Here is a 27,848-nt window from a genome sequence, read left to right on the forward strand (position 1 = left end):
CAAGAACGGAAATTAGAAGAGAAGGTGTGCATAGGAAGTAGCTAGCAGCCAAACCAGAATCTGATGTTACTCAGGATATAGATGGACACTGTCACTGTACAGTGACACCCCCCTCCCCCCCAAAAAAATATCACATACACAGCTGCAAGGCAAAAGAAGTAACAGATAAGGTCCAGAGGCCCACAGACTTGAGGCCCAGAAGAAGTGCACTTGCCCCACCCAGTACTTAGGCACATAGCTCCTTGGGCTCTGGGGTCTTCCCAAGCACTAAATCACTTTGGGGAGAAAAACAGCCCCAAAGCACATGTGCAGTCACTAAGAAGACTCCCCAAAAGAGAGTCACATGCACATCCCCAATGCAGTCCCAATGCTAGGAACCACACCCAGACCCAACAAGGCTCCCAATCCCACCTTTGTGGCCTGAACTCAACCACCTGCTTTGACCCACTAAAATGCACATTCTAAAGCCAGGTGCCTTTGCAATGTCTATAACCTGCACCTGCACACTGCCACAGAGGTTTGAGCTTGACACATACCCTGAGTGACTCATGACTCAGTACCCAGGTGACCACTGTGATGCAAGTGCTTCCTGTTATCTATGCAACTACACAAGGGGTTCAAGGCACATTTGAACTACCAGAGGCTTACATGAGAGGCTGAGGTCCTCTGAGTTCTCAGAGATCTATTTACCAGAGCTGTGGGTCACTTGTGGTTATCACCACAGTTGCTAGACTTTGATCTGGATCTAGAACCACCTGGGTGGAGATGAAGTCAGATGGGGCAGTGATATAATCTGGTGGGCAGGGATGGAAGTTCCCTGAGTTTAGTAGTGAGTATGTCAAGTAGAAGTTCCTGCCTGTGACATGAAAACCACCTTTAGATGTGACAAGTAAGTTCCCTACTCTAGAAGTGTTCAAAGATCATGAGTTCAAAGCCAGCCTCAGCAACAGCAAGGCACTAAGCAACTCAGTGAGACCCTGCCTCTAAATAAAATACAAAACAGGGCTCAGGATGTGGCTAATGGTTGTGTGTCACTGAGTTCAACCCCTGATATCCACACTCCTCCATAAAAAAAAAAAAAAAACCCACTCAGGTATCTGGCTTGGCTTTGGTGAGCATAGTCTTCCAGGTAGGTCACAGCAGCTGGCAGGTATTACCCTTACTTCTTTGAAACAGGCATGTACACTTCTTACACAGAAGCTTCCTGAGTCAGCACTCTCTGCAGTAGGTGATTGATTACTTCCTGGGAGGGTCTATTCCCAGGGAAAAGCAAGGCTGACCTTTCACTGGAAAGTAGGAAAAGTAGGAGGTACTGCTCTGCCTTGAATATGGGGGCTCAGTGAAAGGGCAGGGCAGGGCTTGTTCAGGTTACTTCTGCCAAAGGCCTCTAGGCTCCTAAGGCTTCTCTCTTTGACCTCTGTGTATTTCTCTACCATATGTGCCCTAGGAGCAGGAAAGCAGGGCTGCTGCCTACTTAAACAGCATGTTGGTGGATACAAAGAATTTCATCCTCAAAAATGAAAACCTGGAAGGCTGAAGAAGAAAACCATAACTAGGACCAGGTATATACTGAAGGCCTACCCAAGGCCTTGCAAGCCAAGAGAGTATATTAAAATAAATGTGGGGATTTCTAATGATCAACCATCACGTTTAAGACCTCAAGGACTGACCCTTCTATGAAAACAATGAAAGAGAGAAGGTTGAGTGCTCATAAGCCATAAGTGACACCTAAATTGGAATTAGACATCAATGAATTTGAATGAAAATGAAAGTGAAGGGAAAAAATAAGGAAGGCAAAGAACAACTAGTGCTGGATCCATGTCACAATACTTCCATCACTCAACTGCATGACTGGCAATGAAAACCCAAGTTATATATATATATATATGAATGAACGAACATACCAAGCTAGAACTCTAGGATGATTGCATCAGCCTAGAAGAAATAGATGTTACTGAGCTGAGAGCGATGGAACTGACACCAAAGAATTACATCACCCTTTTCCATAGAAAGCCTTTTTTCTTTTGAAGGGTATCCTAAAATGAAAGTCCACCAAGCTTATGGAAGATGAGGAAGGACTGAGGAAAAATGTAAGAGTACAAGCAGCTGAGGAGATAGCATTACCCTGCCATATGGATCCCCAAAGTCTGCATTCTGGTTAGTAATATTGCCCAAGCCACTTTCTTCTTGGTCTCATTAAAATCATGAGTTAAGACATTAGCTAACACTAGAGAATGGTATGATTAGAGATAGAACCACTTCCTTTGACCTGTCTTCATACCTTTCTGTAACTTCAAAATGAGTTTGTAGCCAGTGGCACATACATGCAATCCCAGTGAGTCAGGAGGCCAAGGCAGGAGGATCATAAGTTCAAGACTGTAGGGCATGATGTAATGTGGGCATGTTGCATCAGAAAAGAGGAAACTTAACTTGCTGGCTGCACCCGCTTCCCAGTCCTGGGGCCACATGTGGCTAAGAGAGCACCTAGCGATTAGCCAGAAGGCATTGCCCTGGGTTGTGATGAAGAATCGGACCACCTCTAGGATAGGCTCAGAACCCTTCTGCCCTCACGGACATTACTGCCTGTAGGATGGGTGTAGATGTAAATTCTCCCCACCCTGCTGACCTTTATCCTGACTGGCTCCTGTACATTATATTAGCTGTGTATGTTTTCTCATTAAATGAGATCCTGCTTTGACTGTTCTCCCTGGCCCACCTGATTGTCCTAGGGAAGGGAGGGCTTTACCTTTCTGGTCGGGGCGTGCTTTCCCCATCTCTCCCGCAGGTCAGGAGGAAACGGGAGGCTAAAAAACCCTGACACACCCACTTGAATCAAAGTGTGGAATATGATATGTCAAGAAATTTGTAATGTTTTGAACAACCCACAATAAAAAATTAAAAAAAAAAAAAAAAAAAAAACCCTGACACAAGACCTGCCTCAGCAACTTTGCAACATACATGGTGCCAGAGCTAAACACTAGCACACAAAGTATTATCAGGTCAGGAGAAAGAGCATGGACAACAGAGAAGTTCAAGCTTCAGGCACAGGATCCATCCATCGCCAGAAGATCTACACACAGGCAAGTGCCCACATGCACACATACACACACACACACTGAGGCAGCACCATCATCTACAGGCTCTGATCCACATGCTGGGGCTCCTCTGGAAACAGCAGCCACAAGGCTCACAGGCAGTCCCACTCTCCCTTGGCCCAGGGCAGACTCTAGGGATATTCACAGGTACATCCTCACTCAGGCCTGAGGAAGGGGTACCAGGCCTGTGTTGAGGCACCACAGTGAGATTTCCCTCAGCCTTACTGGGTGGCCCCATGTACTTCCAGGATCTGCAGCCATCCACTGTAACATCAGGAGTTCTCAGGACTAGTTCTTCACAAAGGAGCAAGAGCTATGTCCTGCTCACACTGGCAGGAAAGCTCTTGTTCTTCAAATCCTTGGGGACAGTTGCTTAGCAACCCTGGTGGTCATTGTGATGCAAGCTCAGGCCAATGGCCAATCACATCAAGTAGGGCCCCCAGGAAGCTGGGGTAGGGGGCGGGCAAGGCTGACTTTCTCTACTTGGTGCTAAAGTCACTATACTTCTGGGTCACCTCAGCCACCACACCACTTTTTTGACCACATACACTGTGACACAGACACTCTGTATACCTCTGTGGATCCAAGTACAGCCTGGGATAGCTGATAATGGGATCAGATGGGGACAGAAACAAAATCCATTAAGAAGGCAAGATAAAGAGCTCAAATCCTGGAATGGCAGTGTCAACCAAAACTTCAGTGATCCTGTGACCAGTACATTCCTTGACAAAGGCAGAGGACAAAGGAAGCAGACCCTGTGGAGGTGGCAGTACTCTAGGCTGGGGATGAGATAGAGCCATAGATGCTGTTAGGTCGGTTTGAGGTGGCTAAGGGAACAAAGCACCAGGCAACCTGCACGGGAAAGAACAACCAATCAGGTGCTAAAAAACACTTCAGGTGCTTTCTGATATCACAAGGATATTCTCCATCCTGCTGACATATGCTTCCTCCCTGCACACTAGCACTGTCTAGAGGAGCTATTGGATCTTTGCTGCCAGGTGAATACTGAAGCTTATAGTTTGGGGTTCCTGGTAGAAACACCCTGCTCCATGCCTATCCCTTTCCTACCTGACACTGCTATGTTCACTTGGTAAATCTTCCGCAGTCATCTGTCTTGACAAGGATCAATATTGCTTCTCCTGGGACATAAAGTTCAGTCTTGATATTAGTTTTTCCTGGAAGTAAAAAAAAAAAAAAAAAAAAAAGCACCTGTCAAATAGTCCTGATCTCACCAGACCTGAACATGAAAACAGCCAGGTGAAGAGACATAGGGAAGGGGCATGTCAGGGAATGGAACAGGAAATGAGAACCCTTTATGACTTAAAAAAATAAATAAATAAAAACCAGAACCAGAAAGATTTCCCAGACAAATACCCCAAGCATTCAAAATATGAAGCAAAGAATTGTAGAGATGGATGTGAGACCAGATTAGACACACCTAAAGAAAAACTGAGGTCTGGGATGTAGTGCTCAGTAGTGAAGCACTTTCCTTACATGCAGGAAGCGAGGGTTCAATCCCCAGCTCAAAAAAAAAAAAAAAAAAAAATAGAAAGAAAGAAAGAAAAAGAAAAATTAAACTACCCATTCCAGGTAGACATATATTATAGACATATATTATTAGACATATATTATAAAATATGAGAAGTAAAGTGTTGAAAATAGTGAAAAAAAAAAAAAAAACAGCACTTGTCAAATAAATAGCCCTGATCTCACCAGACCTGAACATGAAAGAGGTTTTTTTTGTTTTGTTTGTTTGTTTTTTTTCCTATTGGGGGTTGAACCACTGAGGCACATTCCCAGCACTTTTTTTTTTTTTTGTAATTCAGTAAGTTGCTTAATGCTTAAATTGTCTGGGATGGTTTCAAACTTCAATCCGCCTGCCTCAGCCTCCCAAGTCACTAGGATTACAAGGGTGCATCACTATGCCCAGCTTGAAAATTCTTAAGAAACAAGAATCAAGTCAACTCCAGATATATTGGGAACAGGTTAAAAAAAAAAAGTGTCATTGTCCCATCTATCAACTTCAACTCTTTTTATTTAACTATGTTTCTAAATTACAAAAATAATTTTATGTCTGCCCTGAAAATATATTTATTTTAATAATATATAAAACTATTTTAATAGCACAGTGTTTTAAAGTAAACTTGCACCAGTGTTTCTAGAAGGACACCATATGGATGGAAACACATAAATTGTTTTTGATAGTCAATATTAAATCTTTGGATATGTAAAAATCTAAATCAGTATTGTTCTCTAAGGAGAGAAAATAGATGGCTGAGGAAAGAAGAAGTTGGTTATTATATACTTAACTACAAGCATTTTTATATTTTTTGAATTTTGGTTCACATGATGCTAAGATGAATCCTCATCTTTTTTATTCAAAAATTTTGACTCAGGTTGGGGATATAGCTCAGTTGGTAGAGTTCTTGCCTGGCATGCACAAGTTTCCCTGGGTTCGAACCCCAGCACCATCAAAAAAAAAAAAAAAATTCTGTCATTTGCCTTAGTAGGAATTTCCTTGATATACCTTACCTTCATCTATATTGTTAGTTTACATAGGCAATTTTTAGTAGTTATCTCAAAGCACCACAGTAAATATGCTGTATTCTATTATTTCTTTATTATCTCAGTGTCCATAACAAAACATCTTTCTTTCTTGTAGCCCACAGTCTCCATTGTCAAAAATTTTTTCCATTTATTTACTCAGTTTTTACCTCTAACTTATGCTTTCACTTTATGAAATAGTTTTCTTCTGCTTCCATTGATATATCAACAATGCATGTCTCATTTATGCTTAAGTGCAAAAATTGTAAACATATTTAATTTCTTAATTGAGTTTTAAAAAATATACATTTTAATAAACAATTCTGATTTTTAAAATATGACGGTTTAATATCACTTAACCGTAAAATCCTTCATCTGATCTGTAGATGAAATATGGCTCCTTTCTATTTCTTTAACTTTATTTTAGTACCCTGTCTTACTTTCCACACTTTAGGCTAGTTAACTAAAAGTCCAAGGTGAGCCTGAAACTTTTTTTTTTTTCCACAATGTATGGAAATAGTAAAAAGTATCAGGGGGTTATCAAAAGGATACAATAGCCAGCTTTAGAGGGTCCCAGTGGCCAATTATTAGGTAATCCAAGCTTCAAAATGAAGTAGACAGGTTATAATTCATTGAATAACATAAAATGATGGCTGAGAAAGGAAAAATCTTCCTTATAGTAAAATGTCAACTATTAACTATAATAAGAAAAGTAATTAGAAAATCACAACACAACCATTGTAGACATTAAATGGCTCATCATCAGGGATGCTAAATTAGTGGGTAAGAGTTTGAAGAGGAAGGATATTTACATAATTTTAAAATACCTTCCCACAAAACACTGAACTACTATAAAGGGGAATTTGATAATTGAACAGTGGATAAGCTGCAAGAACACCTTAATTAAGAGAATGGAGTTAGCATCACTGACTTCCTAATGTGATGAACTAAAAAGGAAAAAGCATTATGCACATAATATACTTGCCAAAGCACCACAACATGCATCTTACTATTAGGAAATATTAGATGAACACAATTTAAGGATATTTTACAAAATAAATGGCCAGTATTTTTCAATAATGTCAATGTCATGAAAGACAAAAGTGATGTGACCTACTCTTGTGTGATTCATTAAAAATATATAAGGGTATGGGTGCAATGGCACATGCCTATAATCCCAGAGGCTTGGGAGGCTGAGGCAGGAGGATTGCAAGTTTAAAGCCAGCCTCGGAAACTTAGTGAAGCCCTAAGCAGCTTAATATATATATATATATATATCTCCAATATAAAAGGTAGAGAATAAGCTTTTTTTTTTCCTTCTCTTTTCCTTTTTAGTTCATCACATTAGGAAGTCAGTGATGCTAACTCCATTCTCTTAATTTGATTTGGACAGAAAAGAGAAATGAACATGGAAGTGCTTTTGGAAATTAGAAATGATCAAATAATGAAGCTAGAATATAGTAAAAACATTTTTTTTACAAAGTCAAAATTCTTAAAGCAAAGGTATAAAGAAAACAGGGAGGCTGGGGATATGGCTCAAGTAGTAGCACGCTCACCTGGCATGTGTGAGGCACTGGGTACGATCCTCAGCACCACATAAAAAATAAAAATAAAGATATTGTGTCTACTTAAAGCTAAAAAATAAAATTTTTTAAAAAATAGGAAGAAAAAAATTTAGAGGCAAAACTCACAAAATGTCCTCCCATTAAATAAAAATTCCCTTAAGAGAAAAAAATCAAAAGTAGAGAAGATTGTGAAAAAGAAAAAAAAAGAGGGGAGGAAGAGGAAGAAAGAAGAAAAAAGTAAAAAACTCTCACAGCTGGAACCTGTATAGACAGCATTAGACTTGACTGCACTACTACTGGAAAACTATGAAGTGACGTCTCCAAATTTCAAATCCAGGCAAAGTAGGATAGTAGAATAAAGACGTTTGCTATGAACGAAACATAAAAACTTATTTATATAGCACATGCATCTTAAGAAATTTACTGGAAAAAGAACTTAAAAAAAAAAAACTAGCTAAATTTCAAGTTACAATACAATTGGAGCCACAGAATGAAGGATTGAAATACTACTTGAATGTTTGAACAATTGAAAAAAAAATCATCCGTGAACATTTATTATGTGTTTCAAATACTTCTGGAAAGTAGCAACAGATACAAAAAAATAAAACTTTTGATAAACAAAAATTTAATGTACTCCATACTGACTTAACCAACAATTGAGATACAATAACCATATTTAGAGGTGGTCAAAAGAGAAAGAAGAGAACAGAGGTTTTTGTTTTGTTTTAAAAGAAGTCTATTGTTTAGTATAGTGAATAATTTTATTTCTAAAGGTATTTCAAACTACTAAAATGAGACCTTTTCCTTTCCAACATTTTTTTAAGTCAGTAATTATTTGCCTACCAATCACAGCATCACAGTCTGAGGGCATACTTAATGGCCAGATTTGGAATATCCAAATCCCAGCACTCGTCTCACAGTGACCCCCTATAAGGATGGCTTTAGGCCTAAGCAGTTACATCTTAAAACAAACCTGCAGTCTCACCAGGCAAGTCACGGAGCCCTCCAATGTGTCAATCAGACATAGCCTGATAAAAGCAAGTCACTTTCCACAAGTCAGGTAGGAGTTAGGGTGAAGTCACATGTCATCTGTTATAACCCTGATAAGAGTCAGAAGTGTGACATCAGGGCGGAAATCACCAAACCACATGTCCTAACTCTAAGAATGAAAGATGTCACTAAGAAAGCTGGTAACAGTTGATAGGGACCCAAAGGATGAGCAGAAGCTCCCCAAATTTAATATAAATATTAAATTAAATAACCTAATTTTATATTTATATGAATCAAATGAACAGACATTCAAGCCAGCCGACACCGATGCACACAAAGCCTGAGAGCCTGATGAGGACCTGGACTGACATCGCAACCCTTCACATCTGCCTAAACCTCTTCTTTGTCCTCACTGCTCTCAAACTCTCCAGCAGCTTCTTGACTCTGGTGAGAAAAGGAAGTCTCCTTACAACCATCTCCTCAGCAAGCCGTCAACATCACCCCAAGGGGAAGCCTCTATTGGTTACTGATCTGATCGCTGGGGTCTGAGTGAGTGTGCATCTGCTGGAATTAAGACCAAAGACTTAAGACTTTGAAATCTAGCACTTACGCTTAGCGTGCAGAGGAAATGTCTGTAATAGGTCTGTCATGATTATGTTTGCAGTGCTTAGAAGTTAACATAGAATTGTTTGCTTTGAATTGTTTATCGCAATGCCCAGCATTAGGATTGTCATTTTCTTGATTAAGAACCTATAGATTTATGTATTAGGTGATTTGAGTGAATAAAACATTGAAAAGGGCAGAAACGCGTGGACATTCTCTCTGGCCCCTCTCTGTCACCCTTTTGCTCTTCGCCACACCCGCAAACAGAACTCATGGAAAACAAGGACCAGAAGCCGCTGGCCTGGCAGACCATCCCCAAAATAGCATAGGATGAGACAGAGCCAAGTTCACAAAATCTCGGAAACTTCACAGACCGAGACACAGCTTGAAATATCCGAGACCCCAACACCAGCGTCAGAATCGGGCAGAATTATATGACATTTTCTAAGGTCCACCACATCCCAGTCCCCCACCCAAAGAATGGCACGCGCTGAGAAACAGCCCCAAGCACGGAGACACAACCCCGCGGTCCCCTGCTGGGCCTGGCACACGAGGACCCCGGCGGTCACTCAGCAAACGCCACAGGCCGAGCGTCTCGCGCTGGACCACGCTCGCGGCTACCGGGGTTTGCTGGTCCCGACCACAGCTAGGGTCCTAAGTATTTGGCCACTGCGGCTCACTCTGGCCTTTTGACGCCAACCTTCTCTCCCCCACTGAGTAAGTGGAGCCCCCCTACCCTCCCTCGTTCCCCAGCGGGGGCGGATTTGCGCCGGTTTCCCCGCGCGCCTGCGCAGTCCGAAAAGAAACGAAAGTCCAGGATCCTCCGGGTCCCGTCGTTTAGAAGCGGCGCGAAGCCTTGGACCGAGTGAAAGAGCCAGAGCATACGGCCTTCTGGTTTGGAGCTAGAGCACCCACAAGGGAGCAGGCCTGGATTATTAGCAGTAGCACGGGCCATTCACAGGGCCACCACAGGACGCCGGCTCCTCCGGGCGCTGCTTCCCTGCTCAGCCTCCTCCTCCTCCAGCCCAGAGGAGCCCAGGACGCGCCCCCGTCCCCGCGCCTGCGCACTGAGGACTGAGCGCTCCCGCATCCCCGCGTCGCGGAATTCGGGGCTGGGCAGCTGTCGGGTCCGGTGAGGACTGAGCGCGGTGAGCCAGGATCGGGTGTGGCAGCCGTGTTTCTGGGGGAAAGGAGCGCGGGACCGGCCAGGCTCTGCGGATCCTGAGCCCCTGGGGCCTGAGTGGCAGTAGCGGTGGCCCGCCCCGTTTTGTGGGTGCGGCCTATCGTGCAATATGAGAACCGCAGACCCCGCGCACCACCTAGGCCTGGCGGTAAAGAAGGCCCTAGAGGGGCTCTGGTCAGAGCTGGAGGGCCACAGTGGAAGTCCCCAGCAAAACCCCGGGAACTAAATTCCGGTCAGGCCTCTGGGGACTAGGAGGACCCGCTGGACAGTTCTGAACAGGATATCGTGGCGGCCCACCGCGGTGGGAGATGGCTTAGGTGTCCAGCTACATCTTATTTACAGATGTGAACCCAGATAGGGGTGACTGCGAGCCTTCTCCCATCTCCTCGTTTGTATTCATGCATGCATGCAGGTGGGGGTTATCCAGAGCCATTGGAGCATGGAGGGTGGGTTCCGAGAGTCCAGAAAAACTCTGGGTGTCATGAACCCTCTCTGCTTCCCTTGTCCTGCCAGTCTCCAGAAAAGAGCCTTGGAAAGGTGAAGCGCATCGCTGTTGCTCCTCGAAGAGCCAGATTTCATGAGTTTGTGTGGCTTCTTTGTTTCTGTGAAATGCATTTCATTTTCAGAACACAGGATTATTTGATTACCTTTCCTTGAAAGGACTTAAGAGTGATCTGTTCATTGCCTTAGGATTTCCCTACATAGTCAATGGCAAGGGACCTAATTAAGAGATTACTTTTTGAGCACTGATTTTCGAAGGATTATAAAGATCAGGAAATACGCCTGCGTGAAGGTTAATGTTCATGCTTTGTTTTGGGCTGTGATTTGTTAAGTAGTATGTAGGGTTTATATATCTCAGTGATTCCGGAGTAAGAGTAAAGTTTTTTTTGTTTTTTTTTTTTTAGGTTTTGAGACTTTTTTTTTTTTTTAATCCAGGAAATTCATGAATGAAATTTTGGTATCAGGGCTAGGGTTTGTGGCTCAGTGCTAGAGCGCTCACCTGACACCTGTGAGGCACTGGGTTCAATCTTCAGTACCACATAAAAATAAATAAAATAAGGGTATTGTCCATCTACAACTAAGGATATTATTTTAAAAAAGAAAAAGAAAATAAATGAAATTTCAGCACTAGACAGGTGTGGTTTGAGGTTTGGTGTATCTGTGGATGGACCCAGAAAGGTGTTAAATGATAGTGGCTAAGAATGTTGCACCTAGATTAAGAGGATTTGAATTCCTTCTTTGATAATGTTGAATTTGTAAATTCCAGATGAGACATATAAAACTGTTTTTTGTAAGATTTTTCTCGGAGTTTTGGAAAGCTATTAGCCAGGATCTTGATGTGATAAGACATAACATTTTTCTTTAAAAAAAAATTTAAATGTGTGTGTAGAGTTAAGAACCTGTTGTATATTTATGTTTAAATAATTCTAAAGGTGAGGGGCCGGGGGAGCATTTGAATACTGACTGTGACCCAAATTTGAGTGACTTTGGGTTGTTTCATGCCAGTTTCTTCATGTGTAAAGTCAAAATTGTAATAGTATATACTTCAAAGGGCAGTTTTTTAAAGGTATTTTTTAGTTTTTTTTTTATTTATATGCGGTGCTAAGAATCAAACCCAGTGCCTCACACATGTGAGGCAAATGCTGTACCACTAAGCCACAACTCCAGCCTTCAAAGGACAGTGTTTAAGATTACATGAATTAATATCTGTATAACTCATACCTGTTACTTAATCCCAAATTAATAATATCTCTTCCTATTAAATGGTGATGGTTAGTCATTGCCTTTATCAAGCATTTGGGAAGTTAACAATTATTTTCCAAGCTTACAAAAACGAAATTAGCCAGGTACAGTGGCGCATGCCTGTAATCCAGCTGCTCAGGAGGCTGAGCCAGGAGGATCATGAGTTAAAACCAGCTTCAGCAAAAGCAAGATGCTAAGCAACTCAGTGAAACCCTGTCTCTAAATAAAATACCAAAAAATATAGGGCTTGGGATGAGGCTCAGTGGTTGAGTGCCCCTGAGTCCAATCCCCAGTACCCAAAAAACAAAAACAAAACAATAAAATTATTTCGATTTCAGAGAAGAAAAAGACTGTGTAAGGATGGCAGAATTGTCTGAGTATAACTCAGTCTATAATGGTGACATAACCACAATAAAATAAACTAAATATTCATTTGCCCTGAAAAGGAATTAAAACCATATTGGAAGGATAAGGGGACTTCAGCTGGGCATATGTGGGGTTGAGGTAGGTGACAAAAGATAGTTTAAACTATACCTTTCACAATAGGAAGTGAATAAGTAATGATTAAAGCCAAAAATTCAGAATAAGCATTATTAATATGTTATTTAAATATACAAAATGTAATGGGCTGGGGATATAGCTCAGTAGTAGAGTGCTTGCTTAGCATGTGCAAAGCCTTCAGTCCTGTCCCCCATAACATCTCCATGAAAAGAAAAATGTACAGATTTTAAATACCAAAAGAAGCAAACTAAAAGAGGTAAAGATGGTTATCTTTACATTTGGAAGATGAGGGTCAGGATATCAGGAATAGAACTTTTAGAACTTTTTATAATATTTCTTTTACAGCTATTTTGAATTATGCCCAGGTTTAAGTGACACAGACTTGTAAGTTTTTAATTAAAAAATTCAGAAACTCCAGCAAAGAACAAAGTAAAGATTACCTGGGGGCTGGAGTTGTGGCTCAATGGTAGAGCCCTTGCCTAGTGTGGGTGGGGCACTGGGTTTGATCCTCAGCACCACATAAAAAAATAAATAAAATAAAGTTATATTAAAAAAAAGATTACCTAGGAACCCATCTCGTAGTGGTAGAAATTTTATAAAATACAATGAAATTTTATTACAGTTCCTAGGTTATTTTATGCACACTCATAGACATGCATACAAGTGTATGGAGTCTTGTCAAAATACAGTCACACTACAATACTATTTTCTTTTTTTTAAAGAGAGAGAGAGAGAGAGGGAGAGGGAGAGAGAGAGAGAGAATTTTCAATATTCATTTATTTTTTTTTTTAGTTTTCGGGGGACACAATATCTTTGTTTGTATGTGGTGCTGTGGATCTAACCCGGGCTGCATGCATGCCAGGCGAGTGCGCCACCGCTTGAGCCACATCCCCAGCCCTACAATACTATTTTCAAACCTGCCATCTTCCCTGAGAAGTATGTAGTGATCATTTTCCTGTGACATTAATAAAGAATTTGCCAGGTGTGGTGGCTCACGCCTGTAATCTCAGCAGCTTGGGAGGCTGAGGCAGAGTTCAACGCCAACCTCAGCAATGGTGAGGTGCTAAGCAACTCAGTGAGACCCTGTCTCTAAATAAAACACAAAATAGGACTGGGGATGTAGCTCAGTAGTTGAGTGCCCTTGAGTTCAATCCCCAGTACCAAAAAAAAAAAAATTACCTTCATTATTAATGGGTATTTCATTTCCATTGAGAGAATACATAATAATTTAACATTCTTGAAAAACATTTAGCTTTTTGGTCTCATTATAAACAATTTCTCTCTGTACACCATTTCATTCTTTGTGTCAGACCAAGAAGTACCATCTATTTTTCAGATTTGTTAAATCATTTCATTTAATATGTGTCTCCTTACTTATTAGTAGGTTTTAACTAATATATAGATGAGTTATTTTTTACTTTCTAAAAAATAATTCATGCGCAGTGTTCACAGATTTACTTGTATCCTGTCTGGGTACCAAGGAAAACTGGATAGTAATTGAGATCATGCAGGCATTATTGATGATCCCCAATAGGAAAATAGTGAGCAGTGAACTCTGAGGATTCTGGGTTAGTTAAGCCTAGGGAAAGGGACCAGTGGACAGCTGTAGTTTTGCCGTGATAAAGGCTCTCCACATGGTCAGCACAGGTGGTTCTTGAAATGTGGCCTCTGGACCAGCAGCATCAGCATCACCTGAAAACTTTTTAGAAATGCATATTCAGAAGGGCAATCCCAAATCTCCTGAATACCAAACTCTGGGAGTAAAGTTCAACAGTCTTTTTTTTTAAAAAAAAATTGTTCAATTTAGATATATATGACCATAGAGTGTATTTTGAACATATTATACATACATGGAGTGTAACTTACTCTAATTAGGATCCCATTCTTGAGGATGAACTTGATGTGGAATTTCCCTGGTCACGTATTCACATATGAAAATTATGTCTAGTTTATTCCATTGTTTTTCTTATTCCTGTCCCCCTTTGTCTAATACTTCATTCCCCTCTGTCTAATCCATTGAACTTCTATTCTCCCCCCACCTAAGTGTTAGCATCCACAAATAAGAAAGAACATTTGACCTTTGCTTTTTTTGGAATTGGCTTATTTCACTTAGCGGATAGTCTTCAGATCCTTCTATTTATTAGCAAAGGTCATAAAGTCATTCTTTTTATGGCTAAGTAATATTCCATTGTGTAGATATAACCACATTTTCTTCATCCATTCATCTATTGAAGGGTACTAGGGTAGTTCCATTGCTTAGCTATTGTGAGTTGAGCTACTATAAACATTAATGTGGCTACAACACTGTAGTATGCTGATTTTAAGTCCTTTGGATATATACCAAGGAGTGGTATAACCAGGTCAAATGTTGGTTGCATTCCTAGTTTTCTGAGGAATCTCCATACTCAGCAGTCTCTTTAACTAGTCCTCTAGTTGATTCTGATATGCACTTAAGTTTGGTTGCCAAATTTTGCTGCCCATTATAATCTTCAAAGGGGATTTTATAAAAACCTCTGGAGGTATTTTAAAATCCTGATTTCCGGGTCATGTACTATACTGATTAAATCAGAATGTTTCAGATGGGAGTCAGTATATTTTAAAGATCTCCAGGTTATCCAATTTACAGCAAAGCTTGGGAAATTTTTGTCTATGCTATTTTCTATCTCTAGGTTTGTGGAGGTCAAACAGATTTCTAAATCCAAGAAGGAAGTTCTGGATTAGAAAGTGTAGACTGCATTTAACCAAGAAAGCGGGAATGGAGGGAGGAGGATCTGCTCAAGACTCTGTGCAGTGCATTGTCAGGTCCTCATCCCTGGGTGTGGCATAGAGACCACCTGGTAGCCCTCCTGTTGAAGTGTCTGAGCATGTGCTTTGATTCAGGAGAGTCTGCTCTGTGTCTATTCCTTGTACAGCAGATTTCCCTATAGTTTTGGGAAGAGTTCTTAATTACTTCTTACTTTCATGACCTGTCTGTGTGTTGGGAGCCACAGTTGCATGTAGGGATGGGAAAATGGTATATATGATTTTTAAATTTTGGAAACTGTTCTTAATGACCTTACATTGTTCCTATAGCTCCGGCCTCTGTGGACTCTGCTTCTTCAATAAATGAACCTTGAGGAAAACTGACCATTTCTTGCAATTCTAAAATCATGGCTCATGTAAGTTGGTTTTTCTATTTGAAATTCCATCTTTATTTTTCCAGGGTATGTGAACATTTTTATTGTTATTCTGAAACTTCTTAAAGAGCCCCATCCAATAACTGCTCCCTAATGAGGGATGGAGCCCAACATCTCAGGTACCTCCTGTATACTCCTCTCTTTTCCACCTTGTCCACCTGTGCATTGACCAAATCATTCAGCATCTCCTTTGTATGTGGTCTCTGTCTAGAGCAGGTGAAGCATAAATGAATTCCCTGGGTTGGGGGGTGGTATTTGATCTGAGGCTTTTAGGGTCAGAGAACACTGATCCTAAGAACACTGCCCAAAAGAATTATAATGTGAGCTATATATGTAAGTTTAAATTTTCTCTTTTTTAAAAATCTTTTTTAAAAAATATTTATTTTTTAGTTGGACACAGTACTTTTATTTTATTAATTTATTTTTATGTGGTGTTGAGGATCGAACCCAGGGCTTCACACGTGCTAGGTGAGCACTCTACCACTGAGCCACAACCCCAGACCATAAGTTGAAATTTTCTAGTAGTCACATTCTAAACATATAGAATGATATACAAGGCAGGTATATAATTTAAATATCTTAGTATTCATATTAAAAAACAGGTGCAGTTAATTTTAATGTTTTATTTACCCAGGATAGCCAAAATATTATCATTTCAAAGTATAATTAATATAAAAATTGAGATATTTTACATTTTTTTTTCTTTCTAAAGTCATTATTATGTGGTATGTATTTTGCATATACAGCACACCTGAATTTGGACTACTCACAATTTAATTGCTCAGCAACCACATTTCTAAGCTAGGATGTTTGATATTGCAGCTTTAGAATTTTGTATAATGTAAATTCAAAATATCATTTAATATATTTAAAAGTATATAAATATCTAAATACAACTATTATTAAGCCTAACATCAAAAAATTGACTACTGTATGCTAAATTTTAAGTTCAATAAATGATTTGTTGTAATAAGAAAAAATGCAAATGATGCAATTTAACAATAGTTAGGTCTGAAAGAAATTCTTTTTTTCTTTTTAGTATTTTGTTTTAGTTGTAGTTGGACACAATACCTTTATTTTATTTTAGTTTTAGTTTTAGATGAACACAACACCTTTATTTTATTTATTTTTATGCAGTGCTGAGGATCGAACGCAGTGCCTCACACACGCTAGGCAAGTACTCTACCACTGAGCCACAACCCCAGCTCCTGGAAGAAATTCTTTAAGTTCATGTAAACACTACTTTTTTAAAAAATAGAGATTTTTATAGTTCATTTAGGGGAAATTTTTCTTTTTTTTTTTTTTTCTTTTTTTATTTTTTAGTTTTCGGCGGACACAACATCTTTGTTAGTATGTGGTGCTGAGGATGAACCTGGGCCGCATGCATGCCAGGCAAGCACGCTACCGCTTGAGCCACATCCCCAGCTCCTGGGGGAAATTTTTCATCAGTTGTTTTTTTCTGATTCTTAAAGGAAAAGATAATAGGTTCTTATGAACCTATTTCAGTTAATAGTGAAATTCTGATAATTACCTGAACATGTCGGAAATTAATTAGGTATTCCATTTTATATGGAAGTTTTAGCTGTAGCAATTGTGGGCAAACTACAAATACTATACATTTGAAGTTGTAATCAAATTTGGCCTGAGAACTGTATTTATACAACTTGCAAGCAGATGGTATTTTGAAAGAACTGGTTTTTAAAAAAGAATATGCAACGTGGATGTGGTATGCAGAGCCTACAATATTGACCTCTTATGGAAAATGTCTGCCAACCTCTCATACACATTAAGAAATCTTCAAGAGGCCTGGGAATGTAGCTCACTGGTAGAGTACTTACTTAGCATATGCAAAGCCCTGAGTTCGACCCTGGTACCAGAAAGAGGGAGAGGAAGAAATCTTCAAGAATATGTAGCTATTCTGTTTCCGACAGACTTTATTTCCTTATTCCCACTTACCCACATCATGGGCATCCAGCTCCAGCCTATTTACTTAACATATAAAATGAACATATAGTCAAGACCCTTCCACCACCTTGAAAACATTTTGTTTTAGTTGTAGTTGGACACAATACCTTTATTTTATTTTTATGCAGTGCTGAGGATCAAGCCCAGGGCCTCGCACGTGCTAGGGGAGCGCTCTACTGCTGAGCCACAACCCCAGCCCCTTGAAAACATTCTTTTATCTTACCAACAATACATGGGTTTGTCATTTCAGGATTTGGTGATGTTCAGAGATGTGACTGTAGACTTTTCTCAGGAGGAGTGGGAATGCCTGAACTCCTATCAGAGGAATTTATACAGAGATGTGATTTTGGAGAACTACAGCAACTTGTTGTCACTTGGTAAGCTTATCTGGGTCAAATAATTTGGAAATTAACAAGACTGAATTTTCAGGCTCTCTTTGTAAAAACTAGCTGAATATCTCTTTGATAAAAAGAAGCACTTTTATCTTCTCCCAAAATTCAGTGACCCTTACATCTTCCTTTGTCTATTACTACTTTTTTTTTTTTTTTTTTTTGTACTGGGGTTTGGATCCAGGGGCGCTTTATCACTGAGCCACATCCCCAGCCCTTTTTTTATTTTTTATTTTGAGACAAGGTCTCACTAAGTGGCTTAGGGCCTCACTAAGTGGCTGAGGCTGGCTTTGAATTTTCAATCCTCCTGCCTCAGCCTCTGGAGCTGCTAGGATTACAGGCGTGTATTACTATGCCCAACTGTTATTACTGCTCTTTAATGGCATCTGGATATAAATTCTTAAACACAACAAAAGTATTGTCAAAGAAATAAAATTCCATACTACTAGTCCATGTTATTTGTGGACTCACTTGTAATGAGAATAGGAAGATAGAGATTCTGCCTCTGCCTAACTATTAAAAAGTCTTTATATGTACATGGTGATGAGTTGAATTAACAGTTTGTCAAAACCCAAGTGGTTGCCAGGCATTGTGGCACACACCTGTAATCCCAGTGGCTCAGGAGGCTGAGGCAGGAGGATCAAGAGTTCAAAACTAGCCTCAGCAACTTATTAAGACCCTGTTTCAAAATAAAATAGGGCTTGGAAGGTGGCTCAGTAGTTAAGTGCGCCTGGGTTCAATCCCCAGTACCAAAAAAAAAAAAAACCTCGATTGGACATATTCAGTTTCCTGAAATAGACATATTAATTTTTTTTGCAGTAGTGGGGATGAAACTAGCAGCACTATATCACTGAGCTACATCCCCAAACCTCCTTTTTATTTTTTATTTTAAGACAGACTCTTGCTAAGTTGCTGAGGCTGGCCTCGAACTTGTGATCCTCTTGCCTAAGCCTTCCAAGTTATTGGGATTACAGATGTGCACCACCATGACCAGCTGACATATTATTTTACAACTTCTAAAATAAATGAACTTTGCATTTAACATTAGGTAAATATTCTGGAAAAAAGCTTGTTATTTTTCTCTCAACAAAATAATATCAAAAAATACCTAATAAGCATATGGTTGTGATATACTAGGGAGTTATCTTAACAGACACTAAGTCAAACCTCACAACAATCCCATGTATACACAATACCATTGTCTCCTTTTTACAACTGAGCAAATTGAGGCATAGAGAGATCATATTATTTGCTTTGGTGACCCACCTGTCAGAGGCAGGATTTGAAACCAGTGTTCTCAACTATAATTTTCTCTCAAAAGACAGCCTAGATGAGTTTAAATTAAAATAAGACCATGTCCCTACCTCTCAGTTCTTGTTTTTCTTTGTGATCCTGAAGTAATTCTAATTTGAGTGTTTTTAATCCTGATAACCTTTTTTGTTCTGAAAGCTTGATCAAATAAATTCTTTCTGTAATATGTTCTATTCTCTTCTGTCAAGCAGGATGTTCCATTTCTAAGCCAGATGTGATTACCCTGTTGGAACAAGGGAAGGATCCCTGGATGATTGTGAGGGATGAGAAAAGAAGATGGAGCCTAGGTGAGTGAGTGCTATTTGGGTGTTTTAGACAGCATGGCACAGACCTGCTGGGAAGATTTGTTAGAAGAAAACATACCCCATAGATCTTGACTGTGAAGAAGAGACCAAAAACTTGGGAAGGAAACTTAGATCTTCTCAGTGTGTCATCAAAGAAACTTCATCTCCACTCGACTTACCCCTTGTTTCTTCTCTCTCACAGTAGGGGAAAACTTTCTTCCCTAATAATAACCATTTTACCTGTATTTTGGATCTAACTTCTTCTAGCTCACCTTTTGTATTTTAACTTTTATATTTTATATTCATTACTCTATTTTTTAGTTTACACTGTAGTGGTGTAGTCTACAAACAACAAGTAAACACTGGGGGTGTAGAGTACTTGCCTATCATATGGGAGGCCCTGAGTTTGATGGCCAGCACTGCAAAACAGGACAACAAATAAGAGGTTTACTAAATATCCTGCAATGATTAAGTACTATAAAGATAAGTGAATAAGGTAATGATATGGAAAATTAGAATGAGTGATTTTTAGGTAGAGTGTTCAGGGAACAGGGATCAATTTGAGGAAGCTCCAATTGACTAAAGATGGGATCATTTGAGCATTAACACTCTTAATAACAATAATGATAGAATATACTCAGTTCCATAATTTTGTGTGTGTCTGTGGTGCTGGGGATCTAAACCAGGGCCTCAAGCATACTAAGCAAGCACTGAGCTATTATCTCCAACCCCCTCCATAAACTCCTAATGAATATTAATAGCAAATTATTGACCATTGGAATATACTCAAGTGTTGTTAACTTATTTTAAAAACAGAAACTCAAAGGAAAAGAAGCATTTATCCTCTTAATAAAATTATTCAGTGACTAAATGAAAAAGGAATGATAGAATGTTACCAAATTTGTTTATGCTTATATTTATTTTGTGCATTGTCTGTTCACTTTCTTTATTCTTTTTCTTTCTTTAATGTTTCTTATGTCAATTTGTAGGGGCTTTTGTGATGTGAACATTTATACCAGTGTGGCCTGTACCCAGATACAGTAGGTTCCTGCTCAGGAAGTGTGAGGTGCCTGGGAAATAAAAAGTCTGAAATACAATCAGTAAAAAATAAAGAGAGAAGCAAAAATTAGATTTAAAGAGAAGCGCCTGATGAGTCTTCCAGTCCTGTTAAGAGCTAGAAATGAACAACTGAAAAAAGGCCCCAAATCTTTATTTAAGGGGAAGTGCATCAAATTCAGGGGTAAGGTTCTGCGGGAGGAGTCTTAGTTTAGTTTGGTGTTTGCTTCTTAGTGTGGCAGGGGTCTTGTAGTAAACAGGTTGATTGGCATTTTGGCAAGCCACACCCATCTCTGGGGGGTTGTGGGCCTCCACAAGGTCATTCCATCTCCCAGGCTGAGCTAGAACTTGAGTAGTAAGCTAAAACAGGGTGCCAACCTGAAGTAGGCATTCTCAAACCAGGGGGTTCTGCCTGGGAGTTTTTACAACTGAGTTTCCTTTCCTAATGGCTTAAGCATCACTCAGTTTACCCATGGGTCCCCGCAAACATTAACATTTGCTTGCTTTTCTTATGAATGTTTTAGCACTTTATTTTGATTTGGATTATGACTTTCCTTTTTATATTGCTCATTTAACTTGCAAGTAAGTCCCACAATTACCATCTTAGGTTTATCATACCTTTTTGCTTTTACTGGTGCATGATAGCTGGGTTCATTTTGACATGATCATACATGCATGCAATTTAATCTACTCCATTTTAGCCCCTAGTGTCTTCTCTTACCCTTTTCTCATCCCTTCCCCTTTTCCCTTTTTCATGCCTTGTTAACTGCCTCTCATTTACTACTATTATATAGCCAGTCATGGTCATCTATCTATCATTTATGTCTTGTCTTATTGAAACCCTAAATTGACTTTCTCCGCAAAATTCTACAAAGTTGCATTTTTTTTTTGTTTTCTTAAGTAGGAAAATAGAGAAACAGATGTATAGTTTTCTTAATAGTATTTTGTGCACCGTTCATTTACCTTTCTCCACTCACATTTTACCCATACTACTGAAAATTTTATAGCCCTTTCAGTCTTTTTAGTATGTCCTTTTTCTTTTCTTTTTCTTTTTTTCTGTACTAGGGCTTGAACCCAGGACCTCATGCATGCTATCACAGAGCTATATCCCTAGCCCTTTTTTCCCCACATTTTTTTTATTGGTGCATTATATTTGTACATATTGATAGGATCTGTTGTTACATATTTGTACACACACACACACACATAATATAACAATATCATTTGGCCAATATCACTCCCCAGTACTTTCTGCCTTTCTCCCTACCTCCCACCCCTTGATCTCTCTCCTTTATTGATCTCTCTTTGATTTTTAGGAGATCCACCCCAACCTTTATTCCTTTTTCTTTCTAGCTACTGTATATACTTTTTAAAAAAATATTTAATTTTTAGTTGTAGTTGTACACAATACCTTTATTTATTTTTATGTGGTTCTGAGGATTGAACCCAGTGCTTTACATGTGCCAGGCAAGCGCTCTATGACTGAGCTACAACCCCAGACCAAAAGTGAATTTTTTTTTTTTTGGTACCAGGGATTGAACTCAGGAGCACTCAACCACTGAGCCACATCCCCAGCCCTATTTTGTATTTTATTTAGAGACAGGTTCTCCCTGAGTTGCTTAGTGCCTCGCAAAGTTACTCCTGCCTCAGCCTCCCGAGCCACTGGGATTACAGGGTGTGCTACTGTGCCCGGCCCAAAAGTGAATTTTTAAAAATATAAATATACGTAAGAAAAATACACAGATCATTAGTGAGCAGTTCATTGAATTTTAAGAACGTAATCACACCCATCTTGTCAACAGACTCAGAAATAGAACTTTCCTGGAATCCTATAGCCTCCCCCCACTCCTTGCAGTCATTCTTACACTCTACAGTTAACTACTCTTTGGACTTTAACACCATAGATTAGTTTGCTTACTTTTTACTTTATAAAAATGAAATCATACAGTATATTTTGTATTATGTCTGACTTTGTTTACTCACCAGGGTGTCTGGATTTGTCCTCATTGTTGCATGATTGTAGAGTGTTCTTCATTTCTGCTGTACACTCTGGTGCTGTGCTGATGTGCCATCATTTCTTAGCCATTCATCTGTTGATGAACACTGAGATTCTTTCCAGTTTGGGCATTTTACAGATAATATTGGTTTATATATATATATATATATATATATATATATATATATGTGTATATATATATATATATATATATATATATATATATATATATATANAGCATATATCTATATCTATATCTATATATATGTGTATATATATATATATATATATATATATATATATATATATATATATTAAAATGCTTTCTTTTTAGAAAGCATTAAATTTTTATCACAAAATTGCTAAGAAAATACACATCTTTTTTGCTCAGAATTTATTCACCTTTTACTATGGAATAAACCTATTGTTAAGCATGAAAAATCATTAAGATACACTAAGAAGTACCCCCAATGGATTTGGCTATGAGGACTTCAGGGACATTATGGAGAAGGGTATGGAGTATACAGGTTGAATATTTAAAACACAGATGTGCATCATTAAATAACTCAAATGAAGATAAATAAGTAGAACTTCTCATTACTTGGTTATAAAAGGAGACAAGTTCTCTCCTCACCATGCCAAGAAGGACTTCAGCTGCAGTGGAGATATCTGCAAGTGTAAGTAGAGAGGCTGTCAAAAGGGTTGTCAGGTGGAAATAAATCACCATTTTCTATTTATATAGTTGGTGAAGGTAGCTTAAATGTGCTTGTTTTCCATCTCTATAGGAAATAATAAAAAGAATACTTAAATAAGCTAGGTACAGTGGCACACTCCTATAATCTCAGATACTTAGGAGGTTGAGGCAGGAAGATTGCCAAATCTGAGGCCAGTTCAGGCAGCTTAACAAGACTCTGTCTCCAAAAATAAAAATTAGAAGGACTGGGGGTGGAGCTTAATGGTAGTGCACTTACTTAGCATGTGCACTGCCCTGGGTTCAATCCTTAGTATTCAAAGGAAAAAAGTGTGTTTAATCAAGGCATAGGTTTGGAGATTGGGCTGCATATTTATTGTTAACTACTTATGGGAATTTAATAATTAGCAGTTACTATGTACTATTGGTCTGTTAATCAGTTGGTGAGTGAATATTTGTTTCTGTAAGAAAATAACAAGAATAATCAGCAGGGATATACATGAGTAAAAAAAAATTGAGAAAATATTAAGCCAGTAACTAGGATAGAAAATAAAGAACATAAAATAAAAGTCAGTGGGGATAGTTTTCTGAATTTTCAGATGATACATGACTAGTGAAAGGAATCCGGCCCTGTAAACCCAAGTTGGGATTCCCAGGAGATTCAACAGCTGATGAAAAGCTGTAAGAAATGAAGATTGTCACATGTTCTAGGAACTGAGAAGGAGGCAAGTGTGACAGTAAGAGAGGCAGCAAAGGGGACACGGGATGAAGCTGATGCATGATGGTGAGCTGAAGCCCAGCTATTCATGGGGAAGTGTTTACCCTTTTTTTTTATACTTTCTTTTTTATTTTCAAGAAGATAAAAACGACTTATTTTTTTATCTTTAAGAAGATAAAAAAATAAGTAGGGATTAAAATTAAAAATTAAAGTAGGGGGGCTGAGGCTGTGGCTCAGTGGTAGAGTGCTTGCCTAGCATGTGTGAGGCACTGGGTTCAATTCTTAGCACCACATATAAATAAATGAATAAAACAAAGGTCCATAGATCTAAAAAATATTTTTAAAAAATTAAAGTAGGGATTCTCAAACTTTAGTCTTCATCCAAATAATCAAGTCTTAACTCACCATTTCTCTATTCCCTTTTGCTTTTTTGTTTTTTTCCAATTATATGATTATTTTAGGTTTATTTAGCCCATTTGCTTCAAGTGAGATTTATTTTCTGTGGTGTTTTTGTTTTCTATGGTAAAATTTTTATTTGCTTATTTATTTCATCAAGGATAGAAAAATATTGTGTTTATCTTATTTCCTTTCAGATTTGGAATCCAAATATGACACTAAAAAGTTATTTCAAGAAAAGGATATTTATGAAATGAATTTATCTCAGTGGGAAATAATGGAAAGAATTAAAAGTCGTGGCCTTGATTATTCTATTTTTGGAAAAGACGGTGAATATAAAAAGTTTGAGGAACAAGAGGGTCCTCACAAAGTCTATTTCAGGCAAGTGACAAAAAACACCCCTGAAAAAATACCCACTTACAGAAAACTCACATCTCTTGCTCTATATCAGAAAAGTCATAATAGAGAAAAGCCCTATGAATGTGGGGAATGTGGGAAGGCTTTTAGAGTACGCCAACAACTTACTTTCCATCAGAGAATCCATACCGGTGAGAAACCCTATGAATGCAAAGAATGTGGAAAGACCTTTAGACAATGTGCCCACCTGAGTAGACATCAGAGAATTCATACATCTGACAAACTCTATGAATGTAAAAAGTGTGGGAAGATCTTTACATGTAGCTCAGACCTTCGAGTACATCAGAGAATTCATATTGGTGAGAAACCCTATGAATGTAAGGAATGTGGGAAAGCCTTTAGAGTGCGGGGACAGCTTACTCTCCACCAGCGCATTCACACTGGTGAGAAACCCTATGAGTGTAAGGAATGTGGGAAGACCTTCAGACAGTATGCACACCTTACTCGACACCAGAGACTTAACATCGGTGAGAAGTGCTATGAGTGTAAGGAATGCGGGCAGGCTTTTCTGTGCAGTACCGGCCTTCGAATCCACCACAAACTCCATACAGGTGAAAAACCCTATGACTGCAAGGAGTGCGGAAAGGCCTTTAGGGTACGCCAACAACTTACACTACATCAGAGGATTCACACAGGTGAGAAGCCCTATGATTGTAAGGAGTGTGGGAAGACCTTTAGTCGCGGCTATCACCTGACTCTCCATCAGAGAATTCATACAGGTGAGAAACCTTACGAATGCAAGGAATGTCAGAAGTTCTTTCGTCGTTACTCAGAACTTATTTCACATCAAGGTATTCATATTGGAGAGAAACCTTATGACTGTAAGGAATGTGGGAAGGCCTTTAGGCTATTCTCACAACTTACTCAACACCAGAGCATTCATTTTGGTGAGAAACCCTATAAATGTAAGGAATGTGAGAAGACTTTCCGACTGCTCTCACAGCTTACTCAACATCAGAGCATTCACACTGGTGAGAAACCCTATGACTGTAAGGAATGTGGAAAGGCCTTTAGACTTCATTCATCACTTATTCAACATCAGAGAATTCATTCTGGTGAGAAACCCTACAAATGTTCAGAATGTAAGAAGGCCTTCAGACAACATTCACACCTCACTTACCATCAGCGAATTCATAATGTAACTTAGTAATTATAAGAATCCTTCAAATATGAACGTAGTATTAAAGAGCATTAGAAAATAAATTCTAGAGGAAAATTTTCGAATGTAGGAATCCTTTTTGCTTCATGCTCACAACTTAGTATAAAGTTTGTATTTAAAGAAAACATATGTTAATTTAATGACTATGTAGAAGCCTTTTTTCACCATTCAAGCCATGTTAAACTACAGGAAATTCACTCTAGAAAGGAACTTTGTTAAGGAAGTGTGAAAAAGCTTTTGTCCTTACCTTTTATCATCCCTATTCTTCTATCTGTGTAGTGTACCTATGAAAGTTGACAGGGCACCATCTCATTCTGAAAATAGATAAATAAAAAGAAAGAAAAGTCATTTAGCCTGTATTTCCTATGTAAACTGTATTTCAGGAAAACCAGAAGTTGACAAAGTAGTTGATGATGTAGAACTAATTCTTCATAGAGGTCAAAGCCAGTAAGTGAAAGGTTGACTTGAACGTTATGGTGATGGATCAGGCTGTCAACATCTGAATCCACTGATCAGAAGTAGGACAAGAAAATGTTCTGTGCCTCCTAATGTGATGCAATAAAATACAAACATCTCACCAAAAATGTTGAACGTGAATTTAAGCCTGAAAATCCAACTCCAAGTTTAGAAAAAGTAGGGAATGGAAGAACAAATTCCATGACACAACAAAAAAGCAAATGTAAATGTGGGTGTTCTACAAGAGGAGTGACCCAGCTTCTCGACCAATAAAAGAACATTGAAAAAAGGAGCTAGAACTCCTAAGATATTGAAAAAACTTTAGAGACATCAATCAAATGCAATGAATGGATGGTTCTTTTTCAGGTCATGACATTTTCACAGCAACTGAGAAAATAAGAATGTTTCTAGTAGTAAATTAAGAAACCATGTTTTTATTGGGTGTGGAGAATAGCGTTTTGGTTATATAAAAAAAGTCTGTTCATTAGGGATAAATTCTGAAATTTATATATACAAGATGTTGTGATACCTTGAATGTTCTTTAAATGTTCATTCAAAAGAAGTGAGGGCCAGGCATGGGAGGACACGCTTGTAATGCCAGCAGCTCGGGAGGCTGAGGCAGAAGGATCACAAGGCTAGCTTCAGCAACTTAATGAGACCCTGTCTCAAAATAAAAAGGGCTGGGGATGTGGCTCAGTGGTTAAGTGCCCTTGGGTTCAATCCCCCATACCAAATTAAAAAAAAAAAAAAAAGAAAGCAAAGTGAGGGGGATAATGTAAGTTTGGTAAAAAGATAGCCAACTAGATGTTGGGTGCATGGTTTCTATTTGTTTTGTTTTTGTAATTCTGAGTTCTTATGTATTTGAAAATTTCTAAAATCTTCTTCTAAAGAAAATTAATGATGAAATTATAGCCAGTTTGAAAAGGATAATTTTTAAATGCCTAATATTAAAATTTTTGGATGTTGCCAAAGGTCTACACATTGGCATATTAAATACACTATAATGTATTGAGAAACAAAGGTTTCAAATTTTGCTTATTCACATCCTGTCTCTGTGTCTATTACAGTATCTGTCACACAGTAGGCATTTCATATGTACAAAAAATAAGTGAAGAAAAGCAGTGACTATAACTAAATGTGGAAATGTGAATTTGACCTGCACAAATATTGTAGTCACTAGCAACATGTGGGATCACTTGAAATTGAGTGTTGAATACTTGAAATGTGGCCAGTCCAAATTAAAATGGTGTTAAATGTAAAATACAAACAAGATGGTGAAGATTAAGTTCTTAAAAACAGTTTTTCTTATTGAAATGATAATATATTAGATATATGGCTCAATACATGATACATTTTAATGATATAGTATAATGAATTTTAAAATACATTCAAATTAATTTCATTACTTGTTGCTTTTTAATGTGGCTATTGGAAATTTTTAAATTATGTGGTTTGTACATGTCTATTGTCAGCATTGGTATAAAAAATAAAAATATAGACTTTAGCCAATGGCGTTTTCTTTTAAAATGGCATCAATACATCAAGAACTTGGTAATTTTCATCAAAAAAAAAAAAAAAAAAAAGGCAAATAAGAAAGATACCAAAATTAA

The 27,848-nt window shown here is 38.5% G+C and overlaps 2 protein-coding genes across 11 annotated transcripts in view; one reads left to right on the forward strand and one right to left on the reverse strand.

The window, feature by feature from the left end:
• The window catches only part of LOC107151504 (zinc finger protein 573), a 157,678-nt gene extending 148,012 nt beyond the window's left edge, over positions 1–9,666 (reverse strand). The window contains exons 1-2 of one of the 7 annotated variants that reach the window (XM_048791094.1): positions 9,534–9,666; positions 4,164–4,270 (exon numbers count right to left, since the gene is read on the reverse strand). The gene's annotated coding sequence lies outside the window, so the exon portion shown is untranslated. Of the gene's footprint in view, positions 1–4,163; positions 7,262–7,456; positions 7,798–8,177; positions 9,501–9,533 lie in introns of those variants that run through there. The other 6 variants (XM_048791099.1, XM_048791092.1, XM_048791091.1 and 3 more) reach the window with 6 other exon arrangements.
• A 141-nt stretch (positions 9,667–9,807) lies between these two features.
• LOC107151774 (zinc finger protein 30 homolog) lies at positions 9,808–27,799 on the forward strand. Of its 4 annotated transcripts, none has more exons than XM_048791135.1 (5): positions 9,808–9,945; positions 15,297–15,382; positions 17,616–17,742; positions 19,254–19,352; positions 24,404–27,799. In XM_048791135.1, the coding sequence occupies exons 2-5, from the start codon at positions 15,374–15,376 to the stop codon at positions 25,768–25,770; spliced, it is 1,602 nt and encodes a 533-aa protein (XP_048647092.1). In that variant the 5' UTR covers positions 9,808–9,945; positions 15,297–15,373; the 3' UTR covers positions 25,771–27,799. The 4 variants fall into 4 exon arrangements, with proteins under 4 accessions (XP_048647092.1, XP_048647094.1, XP_048647091.1 ...); XM_048791137.1 differs by having other exon boundaries at positions 9,817–9,929; XM_048791134.1 differs by lacking the exons at positions 9,808–9,945; positions 15,297–15,382 and having other exon boundaries at positions 17,598–17,742.
• The last annotated feature ends 49 nt before the right edge of the window (positions 27,800–27,848 follow it).

Source organism: Marmota marmota, unplaced genomic scaffold, assembly GCF_001458135.2.
Source record: "Marmota marmota marmota unplaced genomic scaffold, marMar, whole genome shotgun sequence".
In the NCBI taxonomy this organism is placed as follows: domain Eukaryota; kingdom Metazoa; phylum Chordata; class Mammalia; order Rodentia; family Sciuridae; genus Marmota; species Marmota marmota.